This window comes from Lissotriton helveticus, chromosome 8, assembly GCF_964261635.1.
Source record: "Lissotriton helveticus chromosome 8, aLisHel1.1, whole genome shotgun sequence".
Taxonomy (NCBI): Eukaryota; Metazoa; Chordata; class Amphibia; order Caudata; family Salamandridae; genus Lissotriton; species Lissotriton helveticus.
Genome location: NC_136069.1, coordinates 918,395,095 through 918,420,624, shown reverse-complemented (window position 1 = coordinate 918,420,624; position 25,530 = coordinate 918,395,095). Strand labels below are relative to the sequence as shown.

Genomic DNA, 25,530 nt, shown 5'->3' with positions numbered 1-25,530 from the left:
TTTGGAATCCCATCCCCCCCCCCACCAGTCCTGGTTGCAGGGGTAGAATTCCACCCTTTTAGAGGGAGAAGATATGTACCCACTGGTCTGCCCGGTAATAGTTTAAACGAGTCCTGGCATCACAAAATGGATGCCACAGACACGGGTCTGACCTCCTGATGCTGGACGAAACTCCGGCAGGGGAGGCCTGGACAATAAGTTTCCTATCACAGGGAGGTGTAACCACCTCCCAGACAGGCTTTAGTGTATTGGGGCTGGGTGGGGAACTCAGAGAGCGCTTTTCAGGCAGTGCTGGGGGCACACTTGGTGTCCCTGTGCATACCCCAGTTCAAACCGGTTGCAAGGGCGCTAAGCCCCTGCTCTGGTGCGAAACTGGACAAAGGAAATGGGTGTAGCCACCCCTCTTTCCTGACCCTCCCATAGGTGGGTCGCCAGAGTATGCCCAACCCCTTTTCTTAGTATAAGTAAGGGACCCCTGGCAACAAGACTTTAGATTATAACTGGACGAAACTCTTAAGCTGAATCCTGGAACTTCGACACACTACTATTTCCGAAGCTCCCGCCAGTATTTGCGACACAGGACACGGACTTCCAGACTTCTCAGAGGCAGACAGGAGATCCCAGCAAAGCTGAGACCTGCAGCCCTCACGAGTGACTTGGGACCAGAACTCCTGAATACCGTGCACATTTGCTAGTGCATCGACTTCCCAAGCTTTCCCGAAGTTGTGCATTGGGCTACTTGTAGTACAAGCCCCGAGCACCATCTGCACCGAAGATTGTGGGCCTACACTCCAGAGTGTTCTGTGAGCCCGCTTCTAGCATTTCTGCTCAAGGTCCCTTCGCGATTACTGGTCCGTCGACTGGTGGGTCCCCACAAAGATAACTACTTTCCATTGGGTTTTCCTGGTTGCTTCAGACGTGCCCTGACTCCCCACCGCGTGGTGAGTCCCTCAGACCTTGCTGGTCTGCACCGAAGCCAATCTTTGCTTTCTGCGTGGGTTGCTGTTGCCAAGGCTTGTTGGGTCCAATCCGGAAACCCAAACCGCAGCATTCGACAGCCTTCGTGGGACAGCTCGAATCCAGCACCTCGTCGTCGTCGACGCCTCCTGGTCTTTGTGGCTGAAGAGTCAAGCTACACCTTCACCTGCAAGCACCAGACATCGGTGGGCATCCGCTCATCGCCTTCCTGGTCCCTGGCAAGTGACCCAGACTCTGTCCCCTCTGCTTTCAGGTTCTTCTCATCCTTAATCCAGGCTTGGATTACTCCGGACACTTTCCACTTGGACGCCAGCAGCACTTAGCAGCAGATCGTCATTGAAAATGACGACGAAACCCGACACCAAAAGACACCTATGCACCCGGCTTCCCTGGGTGAGGTAACTCGAGTACTCCGGTGCTCCTGTGGATATTGACTCTAGAACCTCCAAGTTCTGAAGGGGTTTGCTCCAAGTCCTCTTCTAAGTGTCCTTTATCTTTAAAATTCCAACAGCGACTTTCCCCATAGAAGCTAATGGTGATTCGTGGCTGTGTTTAGACACTGCACGCGTCCCCGTGGGTCCCCTGTGTCACTACCTTGGGTGGTTCCTGGTGGCCCCAGCGGTTCTACAGGCTCTAGACCTTGTCTCTATGACAGTCGTGGTTCCTATACCACTTTCTGAATATATGGTTTGGTATGCCCCTAGGGCTCAACATATATTGTGCTAATTTACTATGTGCTAATTAAGTTTACTGAATGTACTTTTGCCTCTAGCCTCATAAAGAGACTAGAGGAATGTGTTTAGAATAAATACATATATTTTATATATATATATATATATATATATATATATATATATACCAGGTGTGGTTCTCCTTTCATTTGGTGATTCACGAGATTATAGACTGGTAAAACAAGCTGCTTTACAGTCCTTCAAGCCTGAAGGCTGCTCTCCACAGCTACCACTAGGATAGCTTTCTATAAAGATTGTCTTAAACCTACCATCAATTATAACTGGTGCAAGGTGCCCACTAGAATAGTGGAAAGCATATAGCATGCCAACTTCTCACAGTCACACATTTCACAAAGTACCTTTCACCAGGGATATCTTGACATTACTCAGTAGCTTGCACATCAAATTGTAAATATGCTACTTAATTGTGCAACTTCATGTGTGTATTTGATCTTGTAAAGGCTCCCAACATTCCAAACCCTATGAACAGTGCTCAAATTGAAAATATTTAATACAATCTTATAATGGTACAACCATTGGATTTCTTTGCTTTTCTAAACCCGTAGCACACCTGCCTGTGTAACTAATTCATGAGTAGCTGAATTGCAAACCTGTTTTAAGAGCAGTCACATGGTGCTACCTGTGTGGAAATGCACCTTTTCACTTTTTTAAGCAAAAATTTGGAGTGGTACTTGCACTGACATTTATTGCTGCACTCACATGGTCACGCTTTTGGAGCAAGTAGCATAGCTGCAGTGCATACAGACCTTACACTGATGCACACAGAGGAAACATTGCACTTGAGCAACACAACTTCTTCAGCTTTTCTGAAATGTGTGGCCAGTATAAGTGGTTGACCAACCTTTCTAGGTCTTGGTCTGACCCAGATGTCCAGCTAAGGGGACCTCATCGGCCAGGTTAAAGAGGACTTCTCTGTACTGTTGGGGGACCATCACTCTTGGTTGCCCTTGGTTTGGGGTACCTGGCCTCATTGCACAGGATTCCCTCCTCTCAGTGCACCTTATGGATTCCAGTGACATCACTTTCTGCCGGTTTGACAGCCAGCTGTCTCATGTGGGACAAGTCTTTTGCCCCTGGCTCAAGTCCTCTCTGGAGGGTCCACCTGCTCCATGGAGCTCTCCTAGGGCAGGCAAATCTCTCAAAGAAGCAGCCTCCTGTTCGGACACCAGACCTTCCCCCCGAGGGTAGGCTCCTCCCGGAGCCAGTGGACTTTGGGATGTTGCCTTGCCAGACTTCTTGCCCTTCCTCTTGGAACTAGGACCCTGGGCCATTTCTCTAGGCTTCAAAGTTATTTGACTTTCCCCTAAGGCTTGTTGTGCTCTAGTGGAGACACATACCCACTCGGGGAGACCCAGCACTGCTGCATAAGTCCTTCTCTCCACTCCTTCCCAGGCAGATGTTTCAAGGTTGTTGCCCATTAGACATTCCACTGGGATGTAAGAGGACGCAGATAATTTCATAAAGCCACCAAGCACTCCTCACTCAAAGTCTACCATAGCTATGGGATAAGACGTTGTACCACTCAAGTTAACTATCTCGTGCAACACATCAGGTATGATCTGCCCAGGGGAAACCAGCTTGGCCATGGTCATGGTGATGCTGGCACTTGTATCCCTCAGGGTCTGAACTTCAACCCTGCTGATTTTTGGCCAGGGTCTAAATTTAAACCCTGTTGATTTGTGGCCACTGCCTGTACTTTACCATACTGGCAGGCCAGTGGGCCAATGTTTCAACTGCCTCCCCTTCGATGGAGACTAAAGTGGCTTTGGTGTATCCCTTGCAATTCCCAGGACAACTTCTACCCCCATCCCTACACTAACCATGCCTTTTGGATGGTCACCAGTGGGTTACTTTTTGGGGCACACAGTGCCTTCCTCTCATATGCCCTGCCTATTTACAGTCATAACACACCCTAGCCTTTGTAAAGTGAAATTATTTCCCAGGTACCCTCTCCCCCTTTGAAGAAGATGTGGCTCTGGACTCCCTGCTTGGGCATCTTTTGGGGAGTTTTTGACTTTTTATGCTTGGCCCGTCTTTCACCTGATGATGGGGCCTGTCCTCCTTTTTTGTGATCGTCACCTTGGGCCTTTATGGACACAATAGTGCATGCCTATTCATCAGCCATCTTTCTCAGCTCTCTAGGGTCAGATACCTTAGAATCTACTAGATGCTGGTGTAACTTCTCTGAGGTAAACTTTATAAGTACATCTTTGACCAGCAAATTATACAGCCCCTCATAAGTATTTACCTGGTTAGATTTAATCCAGCCTTCCAAGGACTTCACAGAAGCATCTACAAAGTCCAACCATGCCTGAGTTGACCACTTGAGAGAATTTCTGAACTTCTGCCTATACTATTAAGGTGTTAGACTAAACACCTCATTGAGTGCCGCCATTATGTGTGTATAAGGCTCTGCCACATTATCTTCCAATGCCAGCAGCTTATCTCTCCTCACTGCTGGAATATACTCCCACAACAAGGAACCCCAATAATGTGCACCCACACCTCTCGTCCTAAGAGCCCTTTCATAGGATATTAGCCATTTGTCTAGATCACCCCCTCAGTATATCTTAGCACTATACCCTTGGGCATCATAGGGTCAAAGACAGTCCCTGCATTTACCTCTGTCTTTGTTACTGCTACCATGTCCTTGAGGCTTCAGCCCGTTTGACCCTCCTCTCCTCCAGGGACAGTTGTCTCTCCTCTGGGTTAAGTTTCCTCTCTTGGATCCCTAAGAAGCAGAGCTGGACCTCTAGGTCCTTGTGCATCCTCAATGAAACTGAACTCTTCTCACTCCCAGTTGTGGAGGCATTCATTGAACCAACTGTGGGGGCCCCCACACATTTTCCTTCTCGATTTCTTCATTAAAGAGATCTCTTCCATCAATTTCATTCCCACTGTCAGGGATAATCTACTGTGCAAGTTGGGCTTGAGCTCTACTGGATTCCTCCCAGGCTCTTGGGGCCTTTCTCAAGGTCCTCTTTTTTGGGATTGATCCACAGTCTTAATTTACTGTCCCTGCACAGCACCCTCAATTTGTTGATTTTCCTTGTGGGCGGATGACCACGTCGATTTCCATCTTTTCCATCCTTGGGAGACTCAGCTCAAACTTTAACCAAACCTTTTGAATCTTTTGTCGACTTTGACTTTTTTACTTTTAAGTTGGTAAAGCGCTTGCAAACAGTTCCTTGGATATACAAAACTTGGCGAAAACCTTTGGAATTTGTTCTCCGCGCCGACTCAGAGGATTTTTGGTGGTTACTAACTTATTGTCTGTCACAGATCAACACAATTTCTGGATCCCACAGCTAGGCACCAATGTGAGAATCGTGGAATATTACATGGTATTGTTGTGCAACTTCCACTGTAATATGCTTGCAAAAGTTTCCTAGGTCCAATCAGGCTCTTTTACAAAATCCTCTAGCTTAACCCTGGGTAGCTGTGGCTTTGAGCAGCAAGGCTTAAAACAAGCATTGGAAATGCAATAGGTCTCGCAGCATTAGAGTTAGTGCTTTTAGAATTGTTTATGGTTTTTTTTTGTAAATCTTTAGCATTTTTGTTTCCTGTAGCCAATGCTAAAGAATTACAAAAAAAAAAGCCATAAACATTTCTAAAAGCTCTAACTCAAATGCTCCGAGACCTATTGCACTGTGTGAGGGTGAGGGGTTGAGGGTGAGTGAGGGTGAGGGTGGGTGAGGGTGAGTGAGGGTGAGTGAGGGGTTGAGGGTGAGTGAGGGTGAGGGGTTGAGGGTGAGTGAGAGTGAGGGTGAGTGAGGGTGGGTGAGGGTGAGTGAGGGGTTGATGTTGAGGGTGAGGGGTTGAGGGTGAGTGAGGGTGAGTTGGGGTTCACCCAGAAACCCCAACTATGAACACAATTCCCTGAAAAAAAGCTTCATCAAGGTACCATGCGTGTATCCCATAGGCATGCGCAACATGAAATACTGATCGCATGCGCACAGCGTGATTCGAGGGAGGAGGCTACACTGTGATGAACTACTCTTTCAGACAAGCGCGCAAATATACTTTACTCTTTTGCACCTGCGCACAGCTTAAGACACTGCTCACCTAGCCCTGTATGGACGGAATATAAGTGGACAGGGCCCCGAGGTTTAATTTAATATAAACTCGAGACTCCGGCCCTTCTCTCCTTCCACGTTTTTCTTCTTTTTTTTCAAGAAAAGATTTCTTCTCCCGGAGCAAAACCGTTTAGGCAGGAATTAAGGTTAAAAAAGGGAGGGGTTAGAGGGCGGGAAGAGCTTTTCATTTTAGACAGGGCAAGAATTTGGGATTACGAACCGGTTGTACGGACCCGCAAAAGACTATTCTACTCGCAAAGATGTTTTCCAGTGAAAGCCAAAATAAGAAAAATATATTTAAATATATTCAAAAGAGGAAACGCAATGAATTAAGACGAAGTGAGAGAGGAAAAGGCGCGAAAAATGCACATCAGAGAAGGGTACCTTAACTGACCCGAAGGAATACGCATATGTCTTGCATTACTTCGAAAAAAAACACCCCAGTTACAAGATAACACGCCAATTGTGTTATTTTGCCTACCATTTGTGTCTTTTAAATTACATTCTTTGCGAATTTCTTTACACATTCAAATATAGCTCTGTGTTTTTAGGCGCTATAGCGCACAATTTGTTGTGACATACTGTAATGTCCTCGATTTTTGGTGAGACACTATAGCAACCATGCTTTTTGGATAAACTGACATGTTAACGGTTTTTTGTAAGACGCTATACAGTCCATCCTTGTATTACATGTGTTTGTTCTTACGCTGCCGCGATCACTCTTTTTTGTGAGATGTAATTGTGTAAAAGGTTATTTTGTGAGACATTACAGTGAACACGTTGTTTAGACGCTAGAGTCGATGCAATTTTTTTTTAAACTATAGTTCCCACGTACTTATGTTAGATGCTATAGTGGTCACGGCGTTTATGCGACTCTGCTATCAACACTTTCTAGTGAGGCGCTATCAACACTTTCTAGTGAGGCGCTGTATTGACCTCGCGCTCATGTGAGGTATTGTAGAGACGTCTTTTTATGAGACTCTAAACTGTCATAAAAGATGTGGGTGAGGCGCTATAATTTTCGCACACCTCTGTGAGATGCTATAGGAATCACGCTTTCATATAAGAGTCTCTGTGCTGTCAACACTTGTTGTAAGCCACGCGCTTCTACCAGATGGCAAAGTGACCACACCTCTTATATAATTGTATACCGGCAAAAGTTATTTTTGTCTGGGCTACAGTGTCAGGGCTTTTTTGAGACTTTGGAGGGCTTTCCGTGAAACGCTGACAGTGACAAGATGTTGTGTGGCACTACATTATGAACTCATTTGTGATACGCTATAGCGTAGCTCGGATTTTTTTGACCAGGCGCTACTTTGTCCATCTCATTGAAGCAGACCGGATTCAGTATAAAAGAAATCTCGTAGAAATGCGCTCCTCGGACGGAGCATGACCGGACTATCCCGTTGGCCCCATTTCATGTGTGAGTAGCGTCTCCGGTGCTGAGACTCTGCTTGCAATGAGGGACATAGGGTTTTGCTTTTCCATATAAAAGTGGGGCTTTGAGTAAAAAAATGCACAGATTAAACCTGTGTTCACGCCTCACAACGCATCATTGCAGAGTTCTGCTACTAGTCACCTGACCTCGGGCTTCGAGGCGCCATTCTGTCTGTGACAGTCACTGCTCCTGTGCTTTGGAAGTATGTCTGTCCCTAACTGCCCACTGTCCTTGGCCTTATGTGCGCCGGTTCGGGGGACGAGTTGCTGTTAGTCGCCAGGCTGCGCACTCAGAAATGTAAATGCTAGTGCCCGCGGGCACGCGCAGCCGGCACGTGCACCCGCGGGGAGCACCGGGTCCGAATGCCAGGTCGTGCAGCAGAGAAGGGGCTTCCGTGGCGGGTGCATGTTTGTTGATTCCCCACATAGGGTCCATGGCTGGCTTTGCACTGTCTGCAGCACGTGTTGTCCTGAGCACAACAGTGTCCGCGCACCCACACCTGAAGACACCCCCGGGCAGCGGAGCGCATCTGGTGCTGGAGACTGATTATGAAATACATGTAGTTCAAGTTCTCAGTAAAAGGTGAGCTCTGACCCCTGCTCCGGTCGGCCCTCGTAGTCAGTCTTTACCACCACGTGCTACAGGTACAACCTGTGAGGTAACTCCGAAGTGAAGGGAGCTTTCTCACTGCCCAACAGAATAATAGGTGCGCTGCTTTTATTCCAGCAGCCTAGACCCGGTGAGAAATATAAACATAAGTCAGCAAGGGGGTATCAAGTTAAGGGGGCTGTAAGAAGAGGGCTGGGGTTCTAACTGTGTTTGTGTTAATGACAAATCGTTTCTTGCGCCCAGAGCCCCGAGTGCAAAAGAAGGGGCTGATTTACAAGCCTCTGGCGCCACTTTTTCCATATTAAAAGTGAGGCATCGGAGGGCAGGAGGCTTGGAAATACGCCCTGAAGTACAGATCTTGGCTTTCCGCATGTCTAACAAACATCTCTGGGGCCTTGGACCTTCAGAAGCCTTAGGTCCCCCCAAAAGCGAGTGACCGAATATTTTAATACCATGAAGCCACACTGGGTATCGATTCAACACGATCAGCAGGATTTAAGCAAATTATGGTGCCATCTTTACACAGTGCTCGGCTCCCCTCATTGTCCCCAAATCACCGCGAAAAGCAGTTTACCCAGAAACCACTTTACTTTCTCGTTGTTGAGCTTCTGGGAACTATATAGCCGTTTCTTCTAAATAACATGTTCTTCAAAAGGCAAACGCTACATTGCAATAGGGCATTTCGTGCTTCCGAAGATGTCTCGAACAGACTGCGGGCAGGGGAGGGGGCGGAGTGGGGAGAGGGAACAGACGGAGGGAAGGCCAGATAAGGGGAGGGGGGAGGAGAGTAGGAGGAGGAGAGTAGGGGAGGCACGGCCTAGCGGCCGTGCAATCAAGAAGTGAGGGGGCGGGAGAGTAGGCAAGGCAGGCGGCTGGGGGGAGGGGGGAGGAGAAATGCGACGCGACATGGCAGGCAGAGAAAATGGGGAGGGGGCGGATCCGGAGGTGCGTCGTGACACTCGTGAGGGGGAGTGGAGAAGGAGGGGGGAGTAGAGTAGGGGAGGCACGGCCTAACGGCCGTGCAATCAAAAAGTGAGGAGGCGGAGCTGGGGGAGGCTGTGACAGAGAGAGCAGGCAATGCAGGCGGCTGGGGGCTTGTGCACGCGCTTTGAAGCTCATTGCGCATGCGCATTGAGCTTCAATTTCTCGTGCACTGCAAGGAATCGCCACGATTCCTTGCAAGTTGGATAAAGAGTGGATAAGCCCCCATAGCCTCGCAAGCTCGATGCGCATGCGCATCGACAGGCGAGACCTAAAAAGGACCTAGAGTAAAGGATTTTTTAAAAGCACCAAACAAAGAAATAAGAAAGTCACACAACACAAAAGAAATTAGTCACCAATTTATTAAAGAAGATATTTTTATGAATTTTTATACACCAAAATGAGCAAAATCCACAAGAGGGTTCCAGATGTATAGATTTTAAAGTTAAACATAAATCTCAATTTTTCAGTCCATAGCACAAACAAGCACTGGTAACTAAAGTTAGGAAACTTTTGAAAAGTTTGACAGAATTGTGTTAGACTACTACGGCCCAAGTGGATGACCAAATCCGGCAGGGAGAAGGTCAGGAGGGCCACTAAGGTGTATTTGAACAGTGACCCGGTCACCAAAGCAGTCCCAAGTCCAGTTCCACGCTTTACATCAAAACCTCCATAGACTTTAATAGTGGTTCTGATGCTAGGGGATGCAGGATGCTGAGAATGCTCTGGGTGCTGTGCGGGCGGCGGGGTGCCCTTGCTGTTACTTCTTGGTCCACGGATGAGGTGGGGTGACTTTGGCCCTTTGTCTTCAGAGAAACCCATTTACTCTATCAACAGCATGCTCTTTCTGTGTGTATAGGTTTTAGGTGTTCTATTGAGCTTCCATGGAGGCACCTCTAGACAGTGGAAAAAAAGTGTCTGATATGGTGTTTGAGAAAGTGCCATCTTTCTTGCCTTGGTATGCCCCACTTTTTTCTGAAATGCTGATGTGCCTTGACTGAGTGTGCCCTAGGGTCCTGCCAACCAGGTACCCAGGGCCTGTGTTCCTTCCCTAAAACTGTACGGAAACAAAACCCAATTGGCATCTATTGCCACCTGTCAGCCCCTAGGTACCCAGGACATGGTGACCAGAGAAGACCCCTGAGGGCTGCAGCACTTAATTGTGCCACCCCCAGGGGCCCTGTACCCTGGCACCCACACACTGCCTTCGCAGGCTGAGTGCCTAAGTACAGAACTAAAACCAGAGTCGACATGGCACACATCCCTGTGTGCCATGCCCACAGAACCCACTGCCCTGGCATACTTCAGTCACCCCTCTAGCTGGGTGCCCTATGCCAGAGGTGTGGGCACAGGTGCATGAGCCCTGTGCCCCTACAGGACCCAGGGCCATTCCTGGGCACTGTAAGTGCAGTGATACCATTAGGAGTACATGGTGCTGGGAGGTTGGCGTTACGAACTCCACAGCACCATAATGGCTACACTGAAGACTGACAAGTTTGGTATCGAACTTCCCAGCACATTAAACCCGCACTGATGCCAGTGTGGGATTTAATGTAAAATGCACCAGATGGCATCTTAGAGATGCCCTCTGAAACCCTTACCTACAATCCACGTCTGGCTGAGTGGCTGCAGAGGCTGCCACACAGCAGACATGTTGCTGGACCCCTGGGTGGAGAGCCCCCCGCTCTCCTGGGCCTGCAACAATGCACATCCTGGGCGAGGTGCTATGTATCCTTCCCCAGGTTGGACAGGGGGAAGCTTCCTAAGCATACCGCCTCTGAGAGCTTCTCTAGACCATTTGCTGTACCCAGCAACTGTCCCCCACCTGTTCTACCCCCACTCTGGCTGGAAGACTAGTGGGAAAAACTACGTCAGGAAGGGGGGTGTGCCAACCTTTGCCAACTCCACCCCTCAGGTGTAGGAGGGGAGGTGAAGCACGACCCCGGGCTCCGGCCATCTTGTAGATGGGGAGCCCTGCCCAATCCCAGCTAGGCTTCTGCCCCCCTCCCACAGGAGAGGAGCAGGCTAGGGGGTGTACTCACCCCAGGACAGGAAACTATTGGTCCCTGCCCTTGCCCTACCTGTAACACCCCTAAATTTAGTATTTAGGGGCTCCCTGAGCCTTTCTTCCTCAGATCCAGATACAGAAACAAGAAAGAAGAACAAGAAACAAGAAGACCTGCCATGCAGCTGCTAAGAAGAGGAAGACACCAACTGATTTGGCCCCAGCCCTACCGGCCTGTTGACCCTCAAACCTGCTAAACCCGGCGTCTCCAGTGGTCCGCAACCTCAAAAACCCCAGAGGACCTGACTGCCTTGTGACTCTGACTACCTGGGTCTCCCACGAGCAGTGGTACTGCTCAAAGCAAGTAACAAGCCCTGGCATCAGCCCGGAAACGCGAACCCTGCACCCGCCAAGCGTGGCCTGTGCTGGAGTGAACCAAGACCCTGAGGACATCCCCCCGGCGATTCTGACTCGGAATCCAGTGCCCAAGGACCCTCCTCGACATCGGTTTCAAGGTGAGTACTCGACTGGTGAAGTTAAGGTTCTGGGCATAGACTCAGGGGTCCCCCAGGGTCAGGTAGGTACAGTTAGTACACCCTCAGCGGCACAGGGGTGGCCGGGTGCAGAGGTAGTTAGGCCCAATGTTATCCAATGAGAGGCAGGGGGCCTTCGGTTGGTGGCTGCTGGCTATCAGGCCACGTGGCTGTGGGAGCTGGGCTCCTGGTCACTTGCTCAGCGCAAATGGGGAATTAGAAAAGGGAACAGGTTGCACTGCCAGGGGCACTCGGGCGGCTGGGTGCAGGGTGCTTTTGAGCCGTCGGGCGCTCAATGTTATCCAATGAGGATCTTGAAAAGGGAACAAAGGCTGCAGGCTCGGGGACGGTGGATCTTCAGGAGCGACCAACAGTTCAAGGGGTAAGTAGGGATCTTGGAGGATAGGTAGGCACCCAGGAGTTGGGCACAAGGGGCAGTGGGGCGCCGGGTGCAGGGGTGTCTTTTGAGGTCGGGAAATCTTACCCCCTGCTGGTCGCGGTCCCAGGGGTCCTTTGTCCTGAAGCAGCAGGCGTCGTCGGGGTCGTCGAGGAGGGTCCTTGGGCACTGGATTCCGAGTCAGAATCGCCGGGGGGGATGTCTTCAGGGTCTTGGTTCACTCCAGCACAGGCCACGCTTGGTGGGTGCAGAGGGTGCAGGGTTCGCGGTTCTGGGCTGATGCCAGGGCTTGTTACTTGCTTTGAGCAGTACCACTGCTCGTGGGAGACCCAGGTAGTCAGAGTCACAAGCCAGTCAGGTCCTCTGGGGTTTTTGAGGTTGCTGACCACTGGAAACGCCGGGGTTTAGCAGGTTTGAGGGTCAACAGGCCGGTAGGGCTGGGGCCAAATCAGTTGGTGTCTTCCTCTTCTTAGCAGCTGCACGGCAGGTCTTTTTGTTTCTTGTTCTTCTTTCTTGTTTCGGTATCTGGATCTGAGGAAGGAAGGCTCAGGGAGCCCCTAAATACTAAATTTAGGGGCGTTACAGGTAGGGCAAGGGCAGGGACCAATAGGTTCCTGTCCTGGGGTGAGTACACCCCCTAGTCTGCTCCTCTCCTGTGGGAGGGGGGCAGGAGCCTAGCTGGTATTGGGCAGGGCTCCCAATCTACAAGATGGCCGGAGCCCGGGGTCGTGCTTCACCTCGCCTCTCACACCTGAGGGGTGGAGTTGGCAAAGGTTGGCACACCCCCCTTCCTGACGTAGTTTTTCCCACTAGTCTTCCAGCCAGAGTGGGGGTAGAACGGGTGGGGGACAGTTGCTGGGTACAGCAAATGGTCTGGAGAAGCTATGAGGCGGTATGCCTTGGAAGCTTCCCCCTGTCCAACCTGGGGGAGGAGACATAGCACCTCGCCCAGGATGTGCATTGTTGCAGGCCCAGGAGAGCGGGGGGCTCTCCACCCAGGGGTCCAGCAACATGTCTGCTGTGTGGCAGCCTCTGCAGCCACTCAGCCAGACGTGGATTGTAGGTAAGGGTTTCAGAGGGCATCTCTAAGATGCCCTCTGGTGCATTTTACATTAAATCCCACACTGGCATCAGTGCGGGTTTAATGTGCTAGGAAGTTTGATACCAAACTTGTCAGTATTCAGTGTAGCCATTATGGTGCTGTGAAGTTCGTAATGACAACCTCTCAGTACCATATACTCTTAATGGCATCACTGTACTTACAATGCCCAGGAATGGCCCTGGGTACGGTAGGGGCACGGGGCTCATGCACCCGTGCCCACAACACTGGTATAGGGCAACCAGCTAGAGGGGTGGCTGATGTATGCCAGGGCAGTGGGGTTGTGGGCATGGCACACAGGGATGTGTGCCATGTCGACTCGTTGCTTAGTTCTGCACCTAAACATTCAGCCTGCAAAGGCAGTGTGTGGGTGTCAAGGTACAGGGCCCCTAAGGGTGGCACAATAAGTGCTGCAGCCCTTAGGGGTCTATTCTGGTCACAATGCCCTGGGTACCTAGGGTACCATTTACTAGGGGCTGATATGTGGCCAGAGATGCCAATTGGGTTTAGGCTTTAGTATAATTTTTAGGGAAGAAACACAGGCCCTGGGTACCTGATTGGCAGGGATCCAGGGCACACCTAGGAAAAGTGCAACAGGTATCAGGCAAAAAAGTTGGGGGGTACTGCAACAGGAACTCACTTTCTCACAATAACATTGTCAGATTTCCATTGAAAAGTTTCTAAGTATGAACTTTTAAAACAGCTTTAAATTCATGAAAATTCACTACAGTAACTAAAACGTTTTTTCTAATCTGGTTTCAGCTTAGACACCAGGACTGAATCTAGGATCTAGTCTTGGGACTACTAAAGTAATCTATATAGTAATCAACTGTACTTACATGCGGAAAACCCATTGAGCTCAATGCTATAGTGTGTTTTAAGATTGTGTTGCTTACTGTCAATACTGTATTAATTGGGTGCACAAACGTCATTGCTCCTTTGCAAAGTAATTACATGAGAGAACGCATAACAAGAAAAGTATATTTTTATAACTGTTGGTTCTAAAAATAAAACACCTATATCTGTGGATATAAAACTAAAAGGCCTGGAGTTCAGTCATTGAGTGTGTGAAACCTTTTGCTGACTGTGTACAACAAATGCTTTACACTGTCCTCTGGTACTGCCCTACTGCTCGACCAAGCTACCACTTAGGAGAGTAAGGTCAGTTCTGACTTTAACCTCGGTTATACCTCTGGGGTTGGTGGACTCTATACACACTGTACTTCCTTCTAGTCCAGTATATATAGAGCCACTTTCTCACATGGTGGTCATATGTTTTGGGGCATTGTAGACTTACGGCTGATGGCATACCCAGGCTCAGTCTAAGTCAACACTGACCTGGGACAGGAAAAAGATTTTTCACTATAGCACTTCCGGATCCAACCACTAAGTGGCAGAATTATGCACAGCATGTCTATCTAGAACACACCTCACTGCACCATCTCCCAGTCCTCCCTTTAGGGTGCCAATATATGCTTTTCACAATCTAAAAGAGACTTAGAGACACAGACTCTTCACATCAGATCTCTTCCAGTGTCTGAATTCCAAAACCTTTTAAAACATCTTTTACCCTGCACAGTTTGCCCAATACTGATCACTATTTTCGCAATAAGTTCAATGATTAGGATGATTCTAGGTCAGGTTAACCTACATCTAATTGTACCAATTGGAAACAAACCCAGTCTCCTGAATGCCATGAAAGGAAATGTGATCATGATAGTGTTGCGTTGAGGGAGGATACAAGATTGAGGATATTCGATTTCTCGACAGGTTGGGTTGTGCTTTTGTGAAGCTCTAATGTACAATCTGCAGTCACATGATTGACTGTAATGTTTCTGCAGTGCATTAATGATTGTTAATGTGATTTACTGATTGTTTATCATGGTTTGGAATATAGCCCCTTTAGTCTAACTTGATATTCTGTTCTCATGCTGTTATTTGGAAATACAAATAAAGAATTATTTTAAAAAAGCCCTCATGAATATTGTTTAATGGATGATCTTTGGCTCATCATCCTCACCATTTGGAGCATGCTTTAGAGGAATAACAAGGATTGCTGAAAATAATAATCCTTAGAAGTCTGATAATTATCCATGCATTCACAAGGGTAGTATCAGCTTTAGCATTTGATGCAGATCCCTTTTTTGAAACGGGGTTTAAAAGTAATTTAAAAATAAATGGACAAATTGCAGGAATTTGAAGACGATGAGCCACTATAAAAAGGGCTCTGTACTGTTCACTAGTTGCCTACATAATACCTACCCCTTGTTGTTGATTAGCTTGAAGAATTTCAGAAACAGAAATTGGTAAGCAGAGAGCCTGACTCAGATCATTGTCATCATCCCGAAGCCCCAATAAGCTGCTTCCAAACAGGCTCTGATTCTCCTTGAAGGAAGCAAGCAAACACAGTATTAAGACTGCTTTCCCAAAATGAAGGGTATCATTTTAACAGTAATGTATTCCTTTTAACAAATGAAGGTCTGACCTGAAGAACATATATTAATGATTGCCAGATGAGAAAACAAAAACATAACAAGAGAAAACAAACGTTCTTAAAAATGATGCATGAAACACGTTTGATAAGACAGACTTTTCACCATACTAGTCATGATGCATACTAAGGGTCAAACAATATTTAACTCTGAATGAAAATGTGTTATCCTCCAAGCTTGTAGAACAAGTTGCTTACCATTAGTAACACCTTATCTGGTAGAGACGATCTAATCGCAGATTCCTTACCGTAGAAATATCCTCAGGTGTCAGGCTGGATCTGAACATTTTTTGGGAGCAGTAACCACAGCACCCGAGTAGATGGTGTTGTTCGGCTCCATGTGGCTTCATCCGCGCTGGAAATTATGTTTGTGGTGCCTATGCAGGCATCGGTGCATTGACATAAGCTACTTTTCACGTCTTTCAACACCAGAAGAGTGGAACCACGAAGTACACTGACCACTGATGTGAAAAACTAGGGCCCTGAAATGGAAACAGCCTTGACCCTAGAAACCTGTTCGCAAAGCGGGGAGGATATGTGGGTCCGTAAGGAATCTGTGGCTAGATAGAGTCTCTACTAGATTAGTGGTTACTTAAGGCAAGTAATTTGCTCATCTGATAGAGACTCCCCAGAGGTGGGTCTGCGGACCAATTTCACACAAGGAAGTACTAGAGGACCGAACGGGCAAAGTGCCCATCCCTACAGACCTGTCTGTCCAGACAGTATTGTTTGGTAAACGAGTGCAAGGAATAGATGTGGCACTACTGCAAGAAACGCACCTTCCTCTTAGTTCCCCCATGCTGCGCAGTAGAGGCCTGCATGGCAACAACGTGGGTCAACCCTAAGTCAGCACTCACTAGTAATCCATTGGTCACCGACACCGAAGGTAGATATGCTATCTCTAGGTGTAGTGAGAAGGGCATGGATTTACTCATTGTCAATATATACGGCCCAAACTTTGATAATCCGGTATTCTTTTTCAAACTATCAGACAGAATTGGGGGCTTCATTGGGGGCTTCCAGCTGTTGGGGGGTGATTTTAACCTGGTTCGGAACCCTAGTTTGGACAGATCAAGGTGGGCCCAGAGAGACACGTTACAGCTGCTGCTAGGGAAGTAGAAAGTACAATGGTCAGGCGTGACTTGAGGGATGTGTGGCGCCTGAAACACCCGGACAAAGGTGGCTTTACTCACTACTCTGCATACCACAACATGCATACCTGTATTGACAATTGGTTCGCGGCTAGCTCACTTAATGACAGGGTCCATTCATGCCAGGTGTAATTGCGTACTTTTTGCGATCATTCGCGATCCTATTGGTGCTGGATACCCCTCGCCGGTTTATACCCCCATTTACTTGGTGATTTCCTCCCTACTAGACGCGGTCTTTACAAACAAAAAAGATGAGGCAATTGAGACCTTTTTTGATAAAAATGTGGGCTCGGTTGATGACTATCAAATCGTCTGGGAAGCATTCAAAGTTTACATTAGGGGGGTCACTATATCAAAACACTTGGGGGTCCTTTGATCTTTACGCAAGCGCCTAACGGACCTAGAGGGGAAATTAAGGTGCTAGAGCGTTGCTCATTGACAGATGCAGGAGATATTGTCAGGAAGGAACTCACAGACATGAGACAGCAGACGATGAAATCAAACATCTGGGCAAATACGCATCAGCCAAAGCATATGACGAGAGCAAACGGCCAGGGTCTGTATTAGCGAAGTTACTTAAGAGACGCAGAGAAACGGTTTAGATGGCGGAAGTTCAGTCGGAGAAGGGCGACCTCTTAATTGACGTGGCAGAAGTGGCAGATAGATTCCCACAATATTATACCGATTTATATGCCTCGCGTAATGCCGCTTCAGACGATAAGATTATAGACTACTTAGCGCACATACAGCTTCCGTGGCTTACTAATACACATAGGGAGTTCCCCATGAGACCCATTGAAAAGAATGAAATTCTCCTGGCGTTGTCTAGCATGAGGGCGGGGAGTGCTCCAGGGTCCAACAGACTTACGGTTCCATTTTATAGGACCTTTGTGGATCTACTTCTTCCACAACTGGCTTCTCTGTTTGATGACATGTGTGTTACGGGAACTATGCAACCATCTATGTCCGAAGCGGTGATAGTTGCTCTCCTCAAGCCTGGTAAGACCTCGGAGAAGTGTGTCTCTTATCGCCCGCTGTCATTGCTTAATGTGGACCCTTAGATTTTTGCAAAAATCCTTGCTAACCGTTTGGTACCTCTGGTTCCATTACTAGTGGCACCAGAACAAGCAGGGTTTGTCCCCGGTAGAAATCTAATCTATAATTTACGCACTGTATTCGGAGTTCTGCAGCATGTCAGGACAGAGACACTGGCTGTCGCTGTCTTCCTAGACATAGAGCAGGCGTTTGATTCAGTAGAATTGTCGTTTATGACTCAAGTGTTGTCCAGGATGGGTGGGGCCCTGTCTTTCTTCAACTACTGAGCATACTCTATAATAGACCCTCAGCCAGAATAAAAATAGGGGATATTGTGACTGACCCCATACGCATTTCGAGAGGCACACAACAAGGCTGTCTGTAGGAGAGTAGGGTCTGCTATCCTATGGTCACCCCAAATTTTTGCTTTTTGCTTCACTGGTTTTCGACTACTGAGGCTGTGGGCCTGCTGATCAGACCCCCAGCCTGCTGTTCTCTCACTAAATTAATGATACATGTGCTATAGGCACATACCAGAAATGGACTCCTTGTCAGCCCCTGTATAATGCACTATAGGTGCCCAGGGCATAGGGGCCACCAGGGCCTACCAGGGGCTGCAGCATATCTTTTGCCACCCCTGGCTGGTTCTTAAATTGACACAACTGGCTGATCACTCAGCTGGGGTAAGGTGGTGTAATCACCCCTTACTTAGATATAGTATACCTATATCTAAACCTATATCTGGACACATATAAACCTGTGAGCCACTCCTATGGAAGGCCTCATGAATCCTGGAGGCAGAGAACGTGGTTTAATGTGAGATGGAGCTCTAGCATGAGCTGAGCCTGTCTGCAGCTGTCGGGAACAACTCCCTAAGCCGTTTCAGGATGCCATACCATATACTCTTAAGTGCCTTATAATCCTCGCGGTTATATAGCAACTTTGGTTTGGCTTTATCAAAACATGTCGTGTAAGGTGTCATACGATTTGGAATACTATCCCCTCGCCAGTTCTGGCGACGGGGATAGCATTCCACCCCTCTAGAGGGGTAAGACATGTTACTTTGCTTAAATGCGGTTAATTTCTAAAAGGGCCTTAGATCCACAAAATGGATGCCTCTGCCACAGACAAGAGTCTGACCCCCTGAAGCTGACCGAAACTCAGCCAAATGGGGCCTGGACAAAGGGTTTCCTGTCGCAGGAGGGTGTCACCACCCTCCAGACAGGAGATAGTGGATTGTAGCAGGGAGGTCTGAAAGAAACCAGACACTGCCTGGGGCGCACAAGGCTGCCCCTTGCATAATCCGGCCAAACCGGTTCTGGGGCACTCCAGCCCTCGTGCCAGGGCGGCCTGGATCAAAGGAAAGGGGTGTATCCACCCCCTTCCTGGGTCCCACCCATAGGAGGGGACCTAGCAGGTAATCCAGCCCCCAAAATTAGTATAAGACTGGGAGCAGTGCCAATGCACTTCAGATTATCCTGAGGAAACATAAGAAACGAAATTCTGGACCCTTCGACATCCTACTCGACGTAGAAGCCCGAAGAATCTCCCTTGTGGTCAAGGAGTGACCACCCTGTGCAAACAGGCACCATCCAGCTATCGACGTCTCCTTTGTTGCAGTTCCCGCCGGAACTCGAGCGACAGAGATCGACGAGATCAAGCTTGCCTACTTTCCAACAGCCCGATCCACAGTCCCTGCAGAGCTGAGACCCGTGGAGGCGACCGGAAGCGTGGGGCACGCCATCTTGAATTGACCACGAGACGCTGACCGTGCAGCCCACGAGTGACCCTCGAAGCTGTACACCGGGGTTTGAGAAGCCCCAACCCTGAGCCACACTTGCACCGAAGTTCAGCCCTCCACACTCGACGAGTGCTGCGTGGGGCCCTTCTGCTTCTTTTGGCTCAACGCGTTGGCCCGGTCACTTGCCAGCCGGCTAGTGGCCCCTGTGCCGACAAAAACTTGAAATCGACTTGTGAATCTGGTTGCTCCAGATTTGCACCAGCTCCCCTGAAAAGGAGCCCCCACTCTGACCCTCCTGGTTCGAGTGAGAAGCAATCTCCCAGTTCCGCGTGGATTGCTTTTGCCAAGTGTTGTTTGCTCCAATCTTGAAGCCGACAGCGCCGACGGCGAGAGCCTGCGTGGGACAGATCGTGACCTGCTCCTGGACGTCGTAGATGCCCCAGAGCCCACGTGACAGCGGAGAGAAGCACCTCGACAGCGACCTGATTGCGCCCGACATTGCCTGTTCCGTCCTGGTTCCACCCTGGTCACTGCTGAGTGACCCAGACTCTGTCCCCTCTGCTTTCAGGTACTTTTCGACTCCACCCTTGGACTCCACCGGACACTTCTCTTTCACCCCGCCTGCAGCCCTTTCAGCTTCAAGCACCAAGAGCCTGCGTGACGAAACCCGACTCAACTTCGACCCTGTGCACCCGCTTCCTGTGGGTGAGGTAACTTTGCTCCGCCGGTGTTCCCACACTGGTACACATCTCTAGGGTCTGTGTCTTAAGTTTTGTTCCTCTAGGTTCAGCGGAAGTGTCCTTAAACTTTAACTTTGTAACTTTTACGCACCATTGGTTAACATTGGTGCATGCGTGCGCTTTCCGCACTGCTCCCGAATCCCGTGGGCCTCTCCCGACTTCAGCACTGCATGTCCTGACTGCTCCCAGCGATTCCCTAGGCCCTAGGCCTAACCACTGTTCGATTGGTATCTCTTATACCACTTGTTTAGTATATGGTTTGAGTGGCCACCCGCCCTCATCCATAATTGTGCAACTTGTATGTTTAAACTGTGCTTTTGATTTAACGCTTGTGCCCCTTTATTCATAAAGAATACTGGGGATTGTTTTTAGTAATAAACACATATATTTTTATAATATATACTTGTGTGGTGTCCTTTCATTTGATATTACAGGATTGTATGTGGTAAAACAGCTCGCTTAACACGACCTCTTAAGTTAAGCCTTTAGGCTGCTTAGTCCATGCTACCCCTAGGATAGCTTGTCTAACAAGGTTGACTTACAACCTGACACCATAAGGGATTGTTTGGTCTGATAATAGGTGGTTCCAGAATTGGAAACATCACCTATCAGGCCAACTTCTCACACTGTCCATGATCGTCTTTATTATATGCGTTGGTGGCTAAAGCTCTTGCCTGTGCACTTGGAAATACCATCAGAACCGGGGTATATGCTTCCCACACTATAAAATTATAGTGTCCACATATGCTGATGACACGCTCCTATATGTCAGACACCCGGAATCTAATCTTTCGGCAGTCCTCCGTGAGGTGGTCAGCTTTGGTGGCCTGGCCGGCCTGCACATCAACTGGCAGAAATCCATTATCTTTTCGCTCCCGCCGAGCACGCCCCAGGTTGAACCAGACTACCCTTTGTAATGGACCACAGATGCAGTGAGATATTTGGGTATAACCATACACACGGAACCTGAGACAGTAATTAGGGAAAACTACGGGGCTGCCTTCAGTAAGTTAGAAGATGAGGTAGAGAGGTGGATTAGACTCCCGCTGTCACTCCTTGGTAGAATATCCATCATGAAAATGGTGGTGTTACCGCACCTTCTGTTCTTATTTTCCAATATCCCCATGGTCCTCTCAGGCGCTTTCTTCAATCGTCTAACCACATTAATGGAGAAGTTGGCTTAGGCCAGTAAACAGCCGCGTGTTAAATGGCAAATGCTGGTTCTTCCTTATCTTATGGGCCGAACTGGAGCTCCAGATTTTGATTTATATTATAGGGCAGCGCAGTGTGCCCATGCACATTATTGGATACATGGCTCCCCAGACCTCCGTATAGAGACTAAGGTGGTGTCTCCGCTCCCCTCCCAGCGTTACTGTTTCAGGCGGCGGATCGGAGGACGGGTTTTTTGGACTCTATTAACGCCATGACGCATGCCTGGCACTACCTGCTACAACAACAAGCGGGTGTGATCCTGTACTCGCCGTCTGCCCCACTTGATTGGTACACTTGGTTACAACCACGCAGAGATAGGGGTGTCACACGAGCACTTAATTCTCTAGGTATACTGACAATAGGTGAGCTGTTCGCAGGTGGGGTATCCAAAACCTGGGACGATCTTAACCACAATGATCCAGCACCTTCCATTTTGACGCAATTCCAATTCCACAGAACACGACAAGCATTGCGAGAAGTTTTAGGGGGCGAATACCTTGAAGCCCCGGAATTATTAGCTTTAACAAACATTATACGAATGGAATCCCCAAAGCAAATCGTAGCTAATATTTATAACACTTCAATGTCATACAGAGCTAATTACACCAAAACCCGTTAAGCATGGCGGCGGGACTTGAATATTGAAATAGATTATTCTATGTGGGCATACTGCTGCACCAGCACCAAACGTATCTCGCTTAACGGGAGGCATAGACTGGTACATTTTTAAATACCTAAATAGGGTTTATTATACTCCGGAAAGAATGCATAGATACGGTTAACGTGGTGACACTAAGTGCAATCGCTGTAATGCACGACTAGCGGATTTCCTCCATTTGGCCTGGAACTGCCCGGGAGACTCTGCCTTCTGGGTCTCAGTCTTTAAGGAACTAGGTCAAATTACTAAGCTAGCCCTTGAACCCGACCCTACTTTGGCATTACTGGGCCACTCCAAATTCATTCCCAACTGTGTCAGAAGGTTGGTTGATATGGGGCTGCTGATGGCCAAACGCTGGGTGGCAATTAACTGGTTTCGTGGTCCACTTCCCATGCGCGATCATTCAGTGGAAGAGTGAGATGATATTCTGTAGCACACAGACGGAACTTTACAGTGAATTACTCCCCCCACGTAACAGGCCTAAAAACCTTTGGGAATTATACAACATATACCAATTCGCCTCAGCAGGAGAGGTTAGTGAGGCGCCTGACTCGTCGCAAGGATAGGCTACCCCACGATCTGCATTAATTTTTCACCAAACTGTAAATGTGAACTTACCAAGCTGTCGATGGGTACTGTTATAACATGTATACGCTGTGGATGGCTAAGCTTGGGTGGGGTAGAGCTACTGGGTATGCACAACGCTTTACTGTGTCCTCTCTATACCGGAAATGCCTACAATTGTTGCCTAAGTTCTCATGTCTGTAAAGTGAGTGTACAATGCTGTGTTTTCTAGATATGCTGACTCTCACTGTTGTATGTTCTAAGAAAGTCAATTAAATACATTTAAAAAAAATGTGTGCAGGGAAGCCCTCATTGCTGTCTGGAAAATGTCCAGGGCCGGAACTTCGGGAGCGAATGCAGTGGTTGCAGCATTAGCTCTGGTGCTATGAGCACGCAAACCCTCAGGGGGGATGCTTCCTATGCAATGCATAGCAGATTTTAATGCAGAGTACAATACATCTGGATATTTTCCTTTTTTGCACTGCCCATCCTTTCTTCACTCGAACATACCCCTCAAATGGCTGGTCATCCACCCGGAACTCTTTCATCTAGTCAAGTTCGAACAACAACCCTCTTTTTGGGTCTAGACGGTGAAGTCGCGCCTTTTCCTTGAAGGGATGAGGTAGAGCGTTAAAAGTAGGCAGAGAGATGGTTTGGCCTATGTTAAACAGAGTGATCACTTTCGCAAGGAAGGAAGCTCTCGCTCAAAGAACCAGTTTGTCTGGGTAGATGTTAAGATATGGAGGCTTGGATGACAAGGCCTGAAGCTCACTGACTCTCCGGTAGATGTTATTGCCACGATAAAGAAGCCTGAGTAGACAATTGTTAAGAGGCTCAAAGGGAGCGCATATAAGGAAAGTGAGGACGAGATTGAGGTCCCAACTGTCGCATAACGAAAGGAGTGGGAGATAACATATTTTGCAAACCTTTCAAAAACCTATCTACAATAGGAGATTGGAAAAGGGAAAGTTGGTCAGGCAACCGAAGAAAAGCAGAGACTGCAGAAAGGTATCCCTTCACAGTGCCCAGAGCATGGTAGACAATTTTAAACACTTATTCGTTTTCTTTTGCCACCCTTCTATTAACGTTATGCATCTCAAATGAAGTAGTTTGCCCCCTTTTTGCGACCCCTTTTGCAACTACCTTTTTACTTTACTCACTAATGGGCCACAGGTGGCACGAATGGGATGTCCTCTTGTTTCACAGACCCCGGTGAATGGACTGGTTTAAAGAATTCTAGAAATTCCTCTGCTTTTAAAATTTGTATATTCATGTTATAGCCCTGATGAAGTCTGCTGTCACAGGATACAGCACAGATGAAAACACATGTTGGCAAGGCAATTGGGCTAGTGACAAGTCTGAATGTGTGGACTAATAATCAGATACTGCAATAAAAGTACAGTGGATACCGCAACCTCAACATTGATTTATTGAGTGCTCGGAGAATCGTTTGACATAATCTGGAAAATATCTTTTGCATAAAGAGAAGGATCGGGTGGCTCTTCCTCCTCCAGAGCACCATACAACTTATGGACAATTCAAAATATGAACCTTTGCTAATGTTACAGATTATCCTGTAAGTGATGCGTGCATCTTTGTACCTACCCACCACCCCTTTTGATTGATTGTAGGGGAAGACTGGCCCCCCAGATCTTCGCAGATAAGATGCAACCACCATCATCACCTTGGTGAATACCTGAGGGGGTGCTAGTGCGGCCATAGGGGAGCACGGCGAAATGAAAATGTTTGTGGCCCACCATGAACAGCAGGTAATGCCTGTGAGTAGGCAGGACAGAAATGTGGAAGTATGCGTCCTGCAAGTCTAACTCCATCATCCAGTATCCAGGGCAGACAGGGACTGAGCAAAAAGTGAACATCTTTTATTTCTCTTTCTTGAAGAAGAAACTGCAAGGGCGTAGGTCGAGGATAGGATGAAGGCCTCCATCCTTCTTGGGCACCTGAAAGCAGTGGGAATATCAACTATGATCTACTTCTGGCGTCAGCACTCTGTCTTTGGCTCCTTTGGTCAAAAGACCTGTCACTTCCTGGTTGGAGAAGGGGCAGGTGGTCCTCCATCAGCCTGTCGTACGCAGGTGACATGGAGGAAGGGGTAGTCTCGAAGGGAAGGGAGCAGCCCATCGGTACAATCTGCAAAACTCACCTGTCCGATGTTATGGACTCTCAGCGGGGCCGGTGATGGCAAATCCTGCAGCCACTGGGTGCCCATGATGGCAAACAGGGAAAGAGGAGTTGCCTACCTCAAATCTGGGGAACCGGGTTCGAGTCTCAGCAAGGACACACAACATCTTGTGATTCTGGGCAAATTACATTCTCCCTGTACTTAAAATTAATATGTCCTCATGGAACGCAACTGGTGCTCGTGTAAAGCGCTCTGATATCCGAAACCTTCGGGTCAAGTTTGCGCTATATAAACCTTTGTAAAAAAAAAAAAACAGGCAGACTAGGAGGATTTGGATGCTGCTGGTGGACTGACCTAACTGTTTGCAACCTGATCCACGTGGCTGTTAGGAACCACGTTCGTGGTCACACAGGCTGAAATGCTTGCGCGCCACAGTGGTTGGGCAGGCTGAAAACACCAATGTACGCCCCTTCCGTGACCACCCAAGATTGAGGATGATGAAGGGCCAGAGATAGGCCTAAGGACCTGGCCGTAGACCTGCTGTCCTTCAAGCACTCCAGCGCCAAACCTGCCTTGTTTCCTGAGAGACTGGAGCCATCAAAGGGCAGGTCCAAGAATTAAGACCAGAAATTCCCAGAAAAGCCAGTAGTCCTCAACCAGACACAGCGACACAGGGCCACTGTTAACTAAACAGCTCTGCCGAGTGAATTGGTGGTGACTAGTCCAAAGCGGATTGTGAAATTAGCTGCATCCCTCCAGTTGGCAACAGACTTGGAGAGCACGGAACTGGCCTCCCCCGGCACTGTTGGCAGCACCTGCGTAACTGTATACCACAGGGCATGGACATAGCGTCCAAACAGGCATGCATTGTTCACAGACCACAGTGCCAGGCTGGTGGTAGAAAACATCTTCCCAAGATTTTCCAGCCTC

The 25,530-nt window shown here is 48.3% G+C and overlaps 1 protein-coding gene across 4 annotated transcripts in view; it reads right to left on the bottom strand.

Moving 5' to 3' along the window:
- TBC1D23 (TBC1 domain family member 23) overlaps positions 1 to 25,530 on the bottom strand; it is a 656,146-nt gene that overhangs the window by 425,242 nt on the left and 205,374 nt on the right. For all 4 annotated transcript variants that reach the window (XM_078657742.1, XM_078657744.1, XM_078657743.1 and 1 more), the window contains exon 9: positions 15,131 to 15,253. In XM_078657742.1, coding sequence (XP_078513868.1) covers positions 15,131 to 15,253 — 123 coding nt within the window. The remainder of the gene's footprint in view (positions 1 to 15,130; positions 15,254 to 25,530) is intronic.